Here is a 14553-nt window from a genome sequence, read left to right as displayed (position 1 = left end):
CGTTCGAGATTTTTATCAGACACTAGGCATTGTCGATGTATCTTTTGTATAGTTGTATACAATAAGAATTAACGTGGGCACAGCATTGTTCTGCGACCGATTATGATAGTTGCCATCGTGATGTAACGCCAGGTGACGAGAGAATTATTCGCGCAGAACGGCTAACTCCAGTAGAATTATCACTCGATTGTCCTCGAGTTCCAACAACTACATACATTAATAAAATTCGGGAAGAAAATAGAATTCCAATTTCCTCACCATAAATACATAAAAAATTTAATTTCGTTCTTTTACAATCGGGTTATCAATGTTTTTTCGTTTTCAAAGCGATCTTCACGTGTAACAAATCGTCGAGCCCCTCACATTTTAAACGATCGACGCGAATATACAAAATACTCTATTATATTTAAGTGTTTTATCAAATATTACATTGCCGTTTTAACCTGGAGGCGAAAGAGGCGGCCGCCTTAGGGCCCCCGAGCTCGGGGAGCCCGCGAAAAATTGGAAAATAAAAAAAGGGTTTTAAAAGATAGAAAACATTTGGAAATAGGCCCTCCAACTGTAAGGGAAAGAAAATAACGAATACACCTAAATTTAGATTCTAAAATGAGGCCCTTTTTTCGTGGAACGGACCCACGTTTAACCTTATTTATTTAATTGTTTTAATACTTATTCATTTCGTGTGTTACCGCGGTATTTTTAATTTTATTTAATTTAGAATATTTTAGAAGGCCACATATGGAGCTCGCCTCATGGCCCCTGAAAACGATGACACGGCACTGAAATATACCCATGAAAGTGGTACAAAACTTATCGCAATAGTTTATACTTATGCTGCGAACGTTGCGTTTGGAGATGTAGGTACGCAGATGAGAACACTTTACCGAGAAACGTTTTACCCCTCTCAGGCCAATTGTCACCATATTAAGTCTCATCTACATTTGCAACAGTTGGACAATGAAACATTCTCTCGTTCTTCAGTGACTTCTTCGTCCACACTGTTTGCCAGAGGCCTGCCACGCGTTTCCGGTAATACTGCACACAGAAGACCCGCCATCAGGGTTAAAACACCGCAGAGGGTAGTTGGTCCCCACCAAATAACTGCGCCCAATAAATCAGCGACGTAAGGTGCAGCCACGCTTCCGACGTGAGACATAGCGGAATTCGTTCCGACCCCAGAATTTCTGCAGACCTGTTTCAAAGAAAATTACAGAAATCATTCTAGTAGACATCTTTGTAGTAACATCTGCGTGAAACGTGATTACACCCTTCCCATACCATTATAAATTGAACTAGCAAAATACCCCCGCGCTTCGCTTCGGGCCTAAGAGATATTAAGGTCTCCATGAAAACACATTTTATCCCTTTTCACGCCCCCTCCCCCTTTAGGGGTTGATTAGGGAAAAATGCTGAATTTGGTTTTTAGGCATTTCGGTGGGTAACCTTTGTAAGTAAAAACCAAGTTGATATCTAATCGGGCCTAACAAATAATAAGGAATCCGAGAAAACATATTTCACCCCTTTTTACTCTCTCCGGGTTGAAATTTCAGAAAATCCCTTCTTATTGAGCACCTACGTCGCAAAAGGAATATACTCTCCGAATTTCATGTTTCTAGGGTCAGCGGTTTGGGCTGGACGGTGATGAATTAGTGGCACAACGATTATATAAGTATAGGGTAAAGGACCCAATTACTGTCACCTTAAGCTATTTTACTTAAAATAACGAATAAATAAACTATAGTATATAATCTATAGTATAGATTATAGGTTGAATTACATAATTCTTTCTGTGTATGACTTTACAACGTTTATTTATTCGTTATTTTAAGTAAAATAGCTTAAGGTGACAGTAATTGGTTAGATGTCAGTAATTGGGTCGTTTACCCTACCTAGATGTAGGTAACTGAAACATAGACTTACCGTGGGGAAAAGCTCCGAGCTGTATAGGATAACGATACCATAAGCAGCTGACGCGCTGAATCTTCCAATCAGAGATATACTCATGATCGCATCGGTTTCTGTTGTTGGTATTATCAAAATGCACATCAGGCATAGCCCTGCAATGATGTACAAAGCCATGCTTCCTTGTCGCCGTCCTACGACCATCAATATTGGCGTTGGTATCAGGTATGCTGGTATCTCGGTCAGACCCATCACCAGGACGTAAATGTATCGATTTGTGGAGAAGTTATTCACGTTCAGTGCTGGAACAATGCGATTTTATTTTCAAGAAGAAAGGATAGGGTAGATGTACCGTTTCTGGCCATTGCACTGTTTTTGGCCATGTGCATAATCTTATTTTTAAATTGCTTGCAGATCATTATTACGTGGAGAATTTCACATCATAAATATTTTGTTTAGTATACCGCCAGAAATATAAGGTTACATTTATTGCTTACGCGGGAAAATATTATATTTTTTAAGAAGTAGCCAAAACTGGTACAATACCTTAAAGTGGCCACGAATGGTGCATCTACCCTATTTGTATAATATTCGTTTCATATCGGGGACACTGTTCAGGATTCTTCTGTTTACGTGCGACGAAAACATTCTGCCATGCTTCTGAATCGCATCGTTTTAACAGAGCACAAGTGTTCAGTGGAATGGAAGCTTTATAGAATGAAACTATGGGGTAGATTAATCTTTCCTCACTAACCTAATGCGTAATAAGAGAGGGAGGCTACCATCCAAGCGAAACTCGTGATGATGATTCGTTTCCTCAATTCGCTGTTACTGACTAGGACTCGAAAACCTCTGACGTTATTTCGTAATCGCTCCTTGGTGGACTCTTCAGCGGCCGTCTCCTTTCGTGGAATGATCGCGTCATCCGAATTTTTCCAATTCTGACTCCCTATACCTGAATTCAGCGCTGTCGGCGTCGCTGCGGTTGAAGCTCTCTTGCAAGCTTTTTCGATTAAAATCTTCGCTTCGTTGCGACGATTGTGCGCTATCAGCCATCGTGGGGATTCGGGCATAAACCTGCAGGGATTTAATGAAGTTATAGGTGCCTGCTTTACGAATTGCAAACTTGTGAAATTCGTTTGCATATCTGTAATCTAGAGAGTGCTCAGTTTCAAAGAAAAATGTGCGTAAACGATGCTTTAATCGCAAGTTACAGATAATTGGATATCAAGTGCTTCGAGTCAAGTATAATGGTTCTTTAAAGTGATTTAAGATAGCAAGAATCTACTTTCATCGATCGAACAAAGTATTTAAGAGCTTACCACAAGTGTATCAGCAGGAGCAGAGCTGGTAAAGAGATCGCTAATTGAATGTACCTCCATTCGTATAGCAAATAAGCTATACCCGGTATAATGACAATTCCCATAGCATAGCCTGTGTTATAAGCTATGCCCATCCATTGTCTATGTTTCTCACTTGCTACCTCTGTAACTGCGCCACAGAAATCAGACTGTTTCACGACCGCAGATGAACACGAAATGAGCTCAACTATTTACTACACTACGATTACGAAACGAACGGAGATCTTTTTGTACACCGTCCTTAAAAGTTGCATTGAAATTGCAGGAATAACACTTACGCCAGCGAGTGAACTTTAAAAACACCACTCACGTGTCGTGAACGAAGAGTACTGTATCGCGGCATGGCTAACGCCGTTAACCAGCCTCGAGACGATGAAAGCCCAGTACCAAGGAACGACAGCTCCCACTGGGCCGGATATGATCAACAGAATTATACCGATCACGTAACTGATCTTGCGGCCATACTTGTCCGCGAAAATCCCGAAGAAGGCGCTGCCCAATAGTTTTCCAAGGGACAGAGCCATGTGAGTGCTCGAGCGAGCCGCAGTGTTGTCGCAGACCAGGTCCCACTGCAATTAATTCCCCAATCAATTAGCGTGCTCCTAATTCGCCGCGTACTGGGACAAACGCTGAAATTGAAATGCTTTAATGAAACGCGATTGGTCACGAGGGGAGCAACACTCACGTCTTCGACGAGGGAACTTCCATCCAGGTCGTGCGCGAAGCTCCTTACTTGGCAAGTTGTCTCAGCAGGTAGATCGTTTTCCATTTTGTACTTCAAAGCTTGTTCATACCCAATTTTCGAGAAGTTTTCGTAGTCATAGGTGTACATGGTGCACGGACTAGCCGAGGAGATGTTTCTTACTTGATCGTCCGTCCAATTCGCGGCGGTCAAGCTTGGTACCGAGCACCAGTGAGTGGGAACCTTGGTAATGAAAACTCTGTTACATGGTGCGTCTGTGTATTCGTGGTATGATTGTTTAGCTTATTCTCCGATTTTTAGTGATAAGCAGAAACACGTCGCTCTTACTTCAGCGATGAAAATATAGGACATCGAGTGCATTCCATTGAACATCGTCGGCGTGAGTGTGAATATAAATATTATCCATAGAAAGTTGGAGCCGCAGCCGAGCTTGTCGAGAGCCTCGATCAGAGGATCTGTCGGCTTCGCTGTCGCGGTGTCGTCCGTTTGTTCGTCAGACATGTTTCTTTCTGCAAGTAAAATACAGATGCATAATGCTGCATTGGTATGAAACGCAGACTTTTCAAGGCGAGCGTGTTAGTAAGATATATTTTGTGCCTGTTGCTTTTAATCGTAATGGCAATCTTTCGGATAAAGAACTAATGGCTCCCTATTCCTATTTCTAATAAAAAAGGAACTGCTAATATAAGATCTGCGAAAGCATTGCAAATAACTAACTGAGCGTCACATGAATTCCAAGGTCGATCACACTGTAAAAGCGCTCTGCATACCTTCGTGTTCAAATTTTAAACTTAATCAGCAGTTTATGTTGTTATTATGTCACACCACATTTGCACTTTGCTGAACGCATCACAGCATTTCATACAAGGATTCATTCACCCATTTCTTCTTATCGACCTGTATCCCCTATTGTGCACCTGTACACACGCGATTTCACTACATGCTTCAATGTTTCCTTGGGACAAAACTACCCACACGATCGTATCTGAGTGACTGACGAACGCTCGTTTCCACCTCCACCTATCTACATAGATAAGCAACTTTCTGATTAGGTATGGCTGTATCAACGAAGTTACTCCGCTGGTCATCATACGATAATGGTAACTGTAGCTCGTTCAGGCACTCAGCGCGTTCTCATCGTTATGCTTTAAGTGACATCAATGGGTCCTCAGTTCATTCGGTAATCCACCGTTCTCCCTGGCTGTTCTATCATAGAGTTTCTCATTTTCATGCAAATTACAGTTCAGCTGTTACACTAACACACCTTTCAGCCGTCTTATTTCCTTTCTAACCCAGGAATTTCAGCCTGCCTGATTTAGGACTGTGTGACGAAACTAAAGTACTGTTCATTGCCCAACAGGCTTAAGAACTTCTGTCAATATCGCGAAACCGCGAAGTTTATTGCTACTTGTTAGCGACTTATCGGTAACGTTTAAATGGAAATGTTTCTTAAAGGCCGTCGTTGGAAGTAATTGGTGTTTCACGTATTGCGATATCTACGGTCTTACTTTTACAGAACGGCGTTAACCGTGGCTGTGTCTTCCTCGGGGAAGTCGCAAAACGAAGATGTGAATTGCTGCGGGGAATCTTTACCTGCGATACGTTTGGCAGAATAAGATAAAATTAGTGTTACGAAGGCCGCAGGTGGCACGATGTTCTTTATTACGTAACGAGGAGCGTCTCGCGGGATTCTTTAAATGCAATTGAACAGGCAATGATACTTGAACCGTTGCTACGACACTGGCACAATTATCAAGATCATCGGATGCACTCACTTGCGGCTTATCAGACGAAAAACTTTATTACCTCGATACGAGCTATCGCGCGACTGTTCTAGCCGTATCTTCTGAAGACACGCTGCACAGGCAAAGATGCTTAATTGCATGCCGCAAGCCCGTAAGCACGCTACGAATTCGTCTTTAAACGATGTCGATATCCGTTATCGTCTCAAGAACTTGTTGGTTAGATACCAATCAGTGAGTAGCGACTGTGAAACCACTCACAAGGGAAAATCCCGAATCTGAAAATTAAAAAAATTCTGAAACTTTGTGAATATGTAGGGGATTTCCTCCTGATTACAACGCAATTTTTTTTTGCTGCTGAAATTCACTCGAAGGGGGTGAAATTAACCCCTAAAAATTCGGCTATTTTCCGATTTTGTGTTATAACTTGCGAAACTGTAAGAGATAGAAAAAAAGTTTCAAGACAAAAATTACTTCTTTTAATTAGATCTATCATTTGGTAAAAAATTATTTTACAGTTCACGAGTTATAACACAAAATCAGAAAATAACCGGATTTTCAGGGGTCAATTCTACCCCCTTAGAGTGAATTTTGGCAGCAAACAAAAATTGCGTTGTAATCAGGAGGAAATCCCCAACGTATTCACAAAGTTTCAGAATTTTTTGAATTTTCGGGTTCGGGATCTTCTCTTGTCACAGGAAAATTTCTCGATAGACATAATTATCAGCTGCAAAATAAATGCTTGGCCCGCGTAGATCGAACGCGAAAGACCAAAGCGTTAACAGTTTCTTCCGTTCTTGAAGCAATCGCTGGAGCTATCACTTTTCTAACACACTTCTTTCTGTACAATTGTGGTTACATTGAATTTTCTTATTATTATTACAGTATAGAAAGCAGATTTGTTTTCTTACAAATTGTTGGCTCAGACACGCGAGATTAATGAAATCATATCGTCATTGCGATTTCGTTCAGTTTTTACAGTATTTTAGACAGTAACGAGTAATCGAGAAAGGTCGTCGGCTGCTTATCCTCATATATACGTTAACTCTAAAATATAATCGCAGGGCGATGCTTTAATCGCTTGCATATTTTGCACGCGAGTTCGACGGTCTTGAGATTGATTTTGACCCACGTTTTTGAGTTGTTTTACGTGTGTTAAGCGTATCGGAATGAACTATTGCAACATACTTCCTACTCGTCGATTTCTTACATGTTTGGCATTGTTCAACATCATTTTATTACAAATTGGTCATTCAATTCGATCGCCGGCTTTGCTATAGGCGTAGTCTTTTCTCCAACTTTATTTCCACAGTTTTTGAATTACAAAAGACAGACAAATTTCCTAACTACGATCTAATCTTTGGCTCTGCAGTATTAAATTCTACATTATATACTTATTATAGTTGACTTTTTATGTTCGTTGATGTATCGTAAATAACAATCTGTCTTTGGAAGATCTCTCCTCAAATTTAATATACACGTAAATTCCTGAATTCTATATTGCTTAATTCAACGTAAAATCTGCTTGAAATAATTGTACGTTAAATATTAATCACTTTTGTGTCTGAAATGGCACCTTTCACCTATATCTCGTCAGGTATGAAAATAATTTCCCTAGTCTCGATTTGCTCTTAAAGAGTAGTTGTAGTATGCATCAGAAATGCAGAGCTGAATTTTTGGAGTGCACTCATCCGCAGTTAAAGTTATTTATTGATGTGCACGCGTCGCACCATCGGTACGTCGTAAACTAAATAGAAAAATGCATTCGCGATGTGATTCATCGCTCGTACCCAGGCTTCGATCTTGTAATTGATCTCCCTCGCGATTGGAGAAACTCCCCTCGGTGTTTCAGGCTCGATTCTTCTGTAAAATCACAAAATATGTCCTTGATTTCCAATCCAAGGGCTACGTAATTTATTCTGCCTCAGTAAACGCAGATCCATGGAAAATACAATTTTAAAATGTCGTATATACTAAACTACAAATATAATATTTGAATTGCCTGAAGCCTAGATTCTGTGCAGGGTTATAGATATTAAATTTGGATTCATATATTCATGATATTTGGTACGTTATTCACAACAGGGGTAGGATACTGTTTAGCCATCGTGAAAAATATCTGAAGTTATTTCGCGAATTGGTAAATATTTGATATTAAATAATATCGTGCGAAATAAAACGCGCCTGCGTATCGAAGAATCGTGTTATTGAAGAATATACCTGTACAAAACACCATTAGTATTTAATGAGATCAGTGAAAAGTTTGAAAAAGGGGGAATACCCATCTGTTTCCGACTCGTCCTTCTTCCGATTATTATAAGTGTACATGTAGCAAGCTGGATAAGCGCTGGTTGTCTTCACTCGATGAAACTGTTCTATCTTTATCGGTATCGATGATCCTTTCGAAACAATAACGCTATTCGGCTGTTCTTCGTCGCTATACGTTACTTCACCTTCGAGCACAGTCAACGTGACGTTAGTGAAGTTTTTAGCGATATAATTGTCCAGGTGCATTCCGGGGAAGTCAGCAACGAAGAGAACGTCCGTATCGTTCGACCAGGTGTAAACGTGTTGCTGAATCTCTTCCAGTTTGTATCTGAAGACATCGCGAGAGTTTGGTGAACAGAGTAGCAAATGTAATTTTTGCTCGGATTCGAGAATTTTCTGTGTAATCTTGAATTTAAGTTCCTCCATTATTGCTTTATTGCTATCGGTTGTTGTGTCAGGGAGCAGTCAGTGTTTAACGTACCTGTATGAGTTATATTGCGAGAGGAGTGGCATTAGGAACGAAATAGGCTTAAACGGGTGCCAATCCACTGTTAACAAGTCAACATTGGGATCAAACATTCTCTGCTGGAATCTCCCGTTCAGCGAACACCACACATCGAAGTAGATGCTCAGGTTCGAAGACAAGCGCGACCACTTAGCTTTCTTCTGGAATTGGAGATCGCTTTTGGATATGTGAGCCTCTTGTTCGATTAAATTGTCCTGCAAATGTGACGTTAATTTCAGTGAAAAGAAGTTTCTTCTGGGTCTATTTGCTGAGAATTCTTATAAAAACGTCCCCAACTATTATGTCCATTACGTGACACGAATTTATTGATAAGAAAAACACGGACCCTCAGGCAGGAAGCGTACTGTTTGGCCATGTCGCCATGTTTCTCCCATCGGTCGGTTTGCACCCACGCCTTGGGATCCAAGTAACGATCCTCATTGCTCACGTTATCGTGAACCTTGATTACGACGAGTATGGTGTCCCATACGTGGACCATCATGTTCCACGAGTATCCGTACATCCCTGGTACCCAATTATTGTAACCCTAAAGGCGAAGGATGTTTAATGAGGAACCATTAGATACTCCATTTAAGGAATTTGTATTTTGAAAGATCCGGTGTACCTTCGTGAGGAAGTGTGAGTACGGAAGGAATACCTGCAAAGCCACATGAGAAAGCAATAAGAATACTACGAATTTTCGTTTCCTCGTCGCTCTTGTCGACCTGAAACTGATCTGCTTCAAGTCTCTGCAAACAGCCCTCATGTTCGATTGTCGTGTCCGCACTTGGTGATTTTTAATTTCAGCGGACGTTTCATTACCCGCACCGTTATTTACTTCCTCGCAACAAGCTTTAATTGTTTTTCGATTCGAAGCCACTTTGCTTGATTTTCGAGGAGTTGTCGAAGGAGTGACGAAAGTAAATTCTTCTTCGAGGGATTCGCCAAACGTTTCCAAAGCTACTAGTGATTTAGTGCAGCTGCTGATATCATGGTCTTGCGCAAAAAATAGTGTTGCATAGTACTTGACGTAGGAAACAATCTTTCGAGGCCAATCAACGTTACAGAAGAGGGGCATTGTCGCTAGGCATACGTATGGAAACATTCCTGGGAAGAAACACTGAAATTAATTACGTTTTTACAATGTTTTACGAACCAAGGCTGCAACACATAGTACTACGCGAACGATAAACACTTACCTATGCTGAATAGCCTGGAATTCATTAAATGGAAGATTGTACAAAGGACCATCGCGGGAATGCGAGTTTTCTCGAACAACATCCAAAATCCCACTGTCAGATCAAAGACAAATCCAAACCAGTGGACGATGAAGAAGTCAGTTTGCTCGGTGGTTAAAAGTAATCTGAAACGATCCGATAAAAGTGGAACGTGGTTGTTTTGTCAGTCACCCATGATTGTACTATGATATACTTACTTAAACGGATTGAAAATCCAGTGTCTCGACAAATTCGTCATGGCGTAACCTGACAGCCATTCTGTATCAGATTTCTTTAACCCGGCCATAAAGTACAGTACGAAGAACTGAAACTTTAGAATGAAATAGTTCCACAACGGTACTGTGCTCTTGATTGCCTGCAGTTTAGTAGCATCCAACGCGCTGCAAGAGGCAATTAATTAATTTCAAGCAGTGCGAGTTACGTGACTCTAATTCTTAATTTATAAAATGAATGTTTCAGTATCTCCCTATCACTCATAATTGGACGAGCCATCTCAATAAGGTGAACAGTATCGGTTGATAATAACAGATTAACTAAACGCACTTAGATTGCGAGTGTTCTTTTCACAATCAAGTGTCAGGCAATAGGGAATGATTCTGCCTGGTCGGTTGTGAAGTGTCTCTACTCGAGTTTGAGGCTTTCGAATTTTTGTAGTTAGTATTTACAAGATCCTGACTCACGTCTCCGATCACGAACCAGTTTTCCCATTCAGACGAGACATTTCCTGTTCAAACTCACAAGTACTTGTTAGCCCCTGTACCCCAGAGGAGAGTCGCAACGATTCCGTAAAGGTACGTGTGATTGTTCCAGTTGCTTTTATCCAGCAGGAAGATGTACCAGTAAGGGAGCACGAAACAGGCGCAAGCGACTTTGAAGTGTAAGCCCAGCATGATCCCGAAGGCACCCGTCCACATTATGGTATATATCACTATGATCCATGGCAACGATGGAGGCCTCATTCCGTCGATCAATGGGAAATGACATTCCAAAGGATCTCCCCACTTTATGTCGATATCTGCCAATCCCCTTTCCTCGATTACGTCCAATACCATGCATAGCCCTACAAATGTTTCACTACTTATTATTTATTTGTTATGCATCGATGGGTATACTTCGTTTAATTCTCAGGCACTTCGACAGGCAGTACATTTCTCGATTTTACGCGATAAAGGACTGCTTACCGAAAAGTGCTCTAACAACTCCCAGGCTGGCTGGATCGGTTGGTTGGTACAAAAGTGTGGTGAACTTCTCGAAAGAAGATAAATCGTTCAGTCGGAACCCCCATAACCTTCCAATGTTCTCCTCGATCGAATATCGCGTTCCGAGACTCTGGTTACCGAGTTTGTTGCATTCCTTTTTGGTCCCTGGTGCATAGGCTTCGGAGCTAGCTAACTTTCTACTTTTCCTCCACATAACTGGTGAACCATTGAACTCGACTACGAAGTGGACCTAGAAGTAACGACAAAATTATCGCTTAAAATGTATGCTGTATTCGTAATACAATTTACAATACTCGATGGTGCATCAAATGTTTGGAAAAAAATTCGAATACACTGGTAATCGACCCGGGTTGGGCCCAAAATCCTCTTTATAAGTAATACACAAACTACTATGCAATACCACAAAAGCGCAATTTACTTTATCAAAATCAATTCGACGCCATGATTCCGAAGTTTATCAAATTTTGCCCGTAAACTCCAAAGGGCACCGATAGAAGCTGCCACTAGAAATTAAGGTGAACAGAAGAGAACCTCTCGCAGGGCACTGTGCGAAACTGAAATCAGGCGATCTCAATTAAAAATTACACTTACTTGAAAGTCGGGGAGGGCAGTGTCGAAGCCTGGATGGGTGGAACCGGTCCGATGAGGATGTATCGAAGGTTGCTCGCCTTCTGCGCGTTCAGCAGCTGCAGGAGTAGTCGTCGAAGAAGAAATTCCGGAGGCTGAAGAGAGAGCAGGAACACCGTCGCCAGGCAACGTGCTCGATTATTGACCCGCGCCCGCGCAATAATAATATATTATTATCGGGCATTCTTCTGCACTGTGCTCAGGTTCATCGATGCACTTTATCGAGCGATACTCAAAAATGAATCGAAAGCTGCTTCTCGGGTTCATTCGCGGCAACGATAAGGTGAAGTTTATCCCAGTTCTATTAATAGTCCAATAAAAGTAATAATTCCGTACTATTAATATAGAATTAGAGGTTTCTGTGATCTTCCCAGTAATATTCAACATCTTTGTTGCCCCTCGTTTTTATTTTATTGTATCTGGGAAACGTGTGTGGCACTGATAGTTTGATTTTCGATTGGGAACAATTGGTAGTCTTGGAGCTGGAGTTAATTAAATCGACACACCGCATTTCCCTCTGTTGTCTTTCTTCGGAAGTACGGAGATTTCAAAATTGCGCATGTGTGACTTCGTATTTGAAAGTAAATCAAGTATATATCGAGTGTAAGCGAGTTACACGCTGTGCAGCTATGTTTAAAAATAAAATATCTACGTATACTTATCTCGGTCATTACCAGCACAATGTGTAATTATATAATAATGTACGTGCAATTTATTGATATTTTTAACGGAGTAGCGAGGCTATACGTGGAATCTTTATACGATAGCATATATTAAAAAATTTAAATTGCTACAAATTAGCATTGTTTAAAATCTTCTGAAATCCATTGAACATTCTACAATCTACATTGTAGAAAACGGCACTTATTTTTTCAATAGCTTGTTCTTTTTCAGCTAAACTTGTAAATAATGACTTCTGCTCATCAAGATCAATATAATAGGGGTGCGAGGTAATCAGGATCTCGAAGGGCTACCCATTACGCCCAAGATCCTTGCTTTTCATCAAGAAGGTCCTGAGGGAACGAGGATGGAGCCCGAAAACATTAATTCGAATCATTTCTGCTACAATGCGTCGCTTAACCCCTTCTCATCAGCAACGTTGATGACCCGTCAACACGATTATTTGTTCAACGTCTTATAACTAATCCAACCCTGGCTCCTGAAACTATTATCACAGATGTCACTTTTATTTTTACTGTTTATTAAAAAATCCTCAGCTGAAATCAGTATTTCCTTCTTCACGTCCATTATAATATTCAAATTATGTATGCATTATTACTGAACTATTAATTGATTTATTATTAGCACCCGCGAGGTTACCGTGTCGCTCGACGTACAGTCGTACGAAACACAGTAGCCCGTGCCCTCTACTGTCGCATAAGAACAAATTCCTTCTGGTGCAAGACACGAGGGAAATGGTTGAACGGTATAACCCCTATTAGAGAACCAACGATTACGCAGTTTTTGAATGCGCCACCGAAGCCTTTTCGCTCTCGCAGCTGGGGTGTTTTAATGAATGGACGTAACTTCGCGTTCTAAATCCCCAACGGCCGTTTTAGAGCCGTAAAACAAAAGGCTGATTTATTTCAGCACGCCCCTCAATCTGTCTCCGCGGACCACTTTTGATTAGTGCTGCCTCTTCAAGGTTCAAGCCTCCAAAACTGCCGTCTAGTAACGCACCCCTGTTTCATTCGGTCCCTCGATACCTTCTCGCGATAACGGCAATAAGTAAAAGATCTGCAAGGTTTGCGGTGTAATCACACACGCAGTATTCGATGCAAATCGTAGCCTGACAGAATAGAAGAGGAAACGTGCTGTAAAACTCATTTCTTTCGCGCAATCCTGTGATGTATAGAGAGAAGCAGGGAACCGGTAATATATTTTTAAGGGTAATGAATTTTAGAAGCAGAATAATTTCCACGTATGATCAGAATACTCTCGAGTACGCCATTGAAAAATGGGACACGTGAGCGAGGAAATTAACGCCAGTATTTGCTTACGCGCGCATAGGAACCCCATCAACCCCCGCGCGATATTTGCCGAGCGTATTTGTTCGGGAATATGAATCAGTCCACCTGGAAGCGACCAAGGAGAGGAGCCCGAGGGAGAGAAAGAGGAGACGGGAGAGGCGAGCCGTACGAAAGGAGATCCGCGATTGTCGTACGTATTTGCCCGGCTATTTATCACGGTTTATTATTTCCTATTGTCGACGGAGTCACGCATTGTTGGCGGACGAGGAGGGCCGCGGCGAATTTCTAAAACCGTGCCCGATCGAATTTGCATATTTCGCCCCGTGACGCGTGTCTGGCGTTCGATTACAGGCCCTATTAATTGCGGTTCCGCATTGTTCTCCTCGATAATTCGAGGGTCGATACAATGTTTTCTCTCGCAATCCTCCTTTCGCGTCGATTCGCTTTTCCAGCGTGGTTCAGCTTACCCGTTCCTGAGAGATGAAGGTTTCAATGCCACCACCTTACCGTTGGGAAAATTTGGGGGTGAGCTTTCGACTGCCTCGTCAACTATCAGAAAGTTGAGTTTTTCCTCTGGGTGGTGTTAGAGAGATTTGCCGAGATTAACATGTTGATGGGAGAACTCGAGGGTGGCTTGAAATAGTCCTGACTCCTGGGGTTATTTGAGAACTTTTCAAAGAAGCAGATTGGTATTTTTCTTCAGAGAAACTATTGTAGACAGATGTCCTCCAGGAATAGGGGTTGCAATACCGGTAAACCGGTAAATCGCGAGGAATGCCCTCAAATTTTTACCGATAATTCGATAAATTACGTATAGCAATATAGCGCATATATGCGTTCATTAATGCCGTCGACATCTACTACGTTATCAGTGGAAAAAACTTCAATTACTAATAAAGACGAGAACCGAAGTATCTCATGAAGAGCGAGATCCAAAAGAAAACTAAAAATCTGAATCAAGTCAGCAAAAAAATGGACGTATTTTCAAGTAGAAAAAGTAAGGAGAAAATATATACA

General features: G+C 41.3%; 2 protein-coding genes across 5 annotated transcripts; both read right to left on the bottom strand.

Annotated features, from left to right (window-relative positions):
* Window positions 1-249: 249 nt before the first annotated feature.
* Window positions 250-6064, bottom strand: LOC143378822 (organic cation transporter protein). Of its 4 annotated transcripts, none has more exons than XM_076830832.1 (8): window positions 5475-6064; window positions 4294-4475; window positions 3949-4188; window positions 3574-3832; window positions 3225-3393; window positions 2657-2979; window positions 1921-2204; window positions 250-1192 (listed from the first exon to the last, which is right to left on the bottom strand). In XM_076830832.1, exons 2-8 carry the CDS (start codon window positions 4465-4467, stop codon window positions 932-934), a joined length of 1710 nt encoding a protein of 569 aa, XP_076686947.1. In that variant the 5' UTR covers window positions 4468-4475; window positions 5475-6064; the 3' UTR covers window positions 250-931. The 4 variants fall into 4 exon arrangements, with proteins under 4 accessions (XP_076686947.1, XP_076686948.1, XP_076686945.1 ...); XM_076830833.1 differs by having other exon boundaries at window positions 5560-6064; XM_076830830.1 differs by lacking the exon at window positions 5475-6064 and adding an exon at window positions 4737-5439.
* A 499-nt stretch (window positions 6065-6563) lies between these two features.
* On the bottom strand, window positions 6564-11628 carry Gc (gamma-glutamyl carboxylase). Its single transcript, XM_076830821.1, has 10 exons — window positions 11531-11628; window positions 10901-11168; window positions 10458-10779; window positions 9917-10099; window positions 9681-9844; window positions 9107-9588; window positions 8828-9028; window positions 8458-8696; window positions 7990-8304; window positions 6564-7571 (listed from the first exon to the last, which is right to left on the bottom strand). The coding sequence occupies exons 2-10, from the start codon at window positions 11130-11132 to the stop codon at window positions 7412-7414; spliced, it is 2298 nt and encodes a 765-aa protein (XP_076686936.1). The 5' UTR covers window positions 11133-11168; window positions 11531-11628; the 3' UTR covers window positions 6564-7411.
* Window positions 11629-14553: the final 2925 nt, after the last annotated feature.

This window comes from Andrena cerasifolii, chromosome 2 (assembly GCF_050908995.1).
Source record: "Andrena cerasifolii isolate SP2316 chromosome 2, iyAndCera1_principal, whole genome shotgun sequence".
Classification (NCBI taxonomy): domain Eukaryota; kingdom Metazoa; phylum Arthropoda; class Insecta; order Hymenoptera; family Andrenidae; genus Andrena; species Andrena cerasifolii.
The sequence above is the reverse complement of the archived record's forward strand: the minus strand, read 5'-3'. Positions and strand labels throughout refer to the sequence as shown.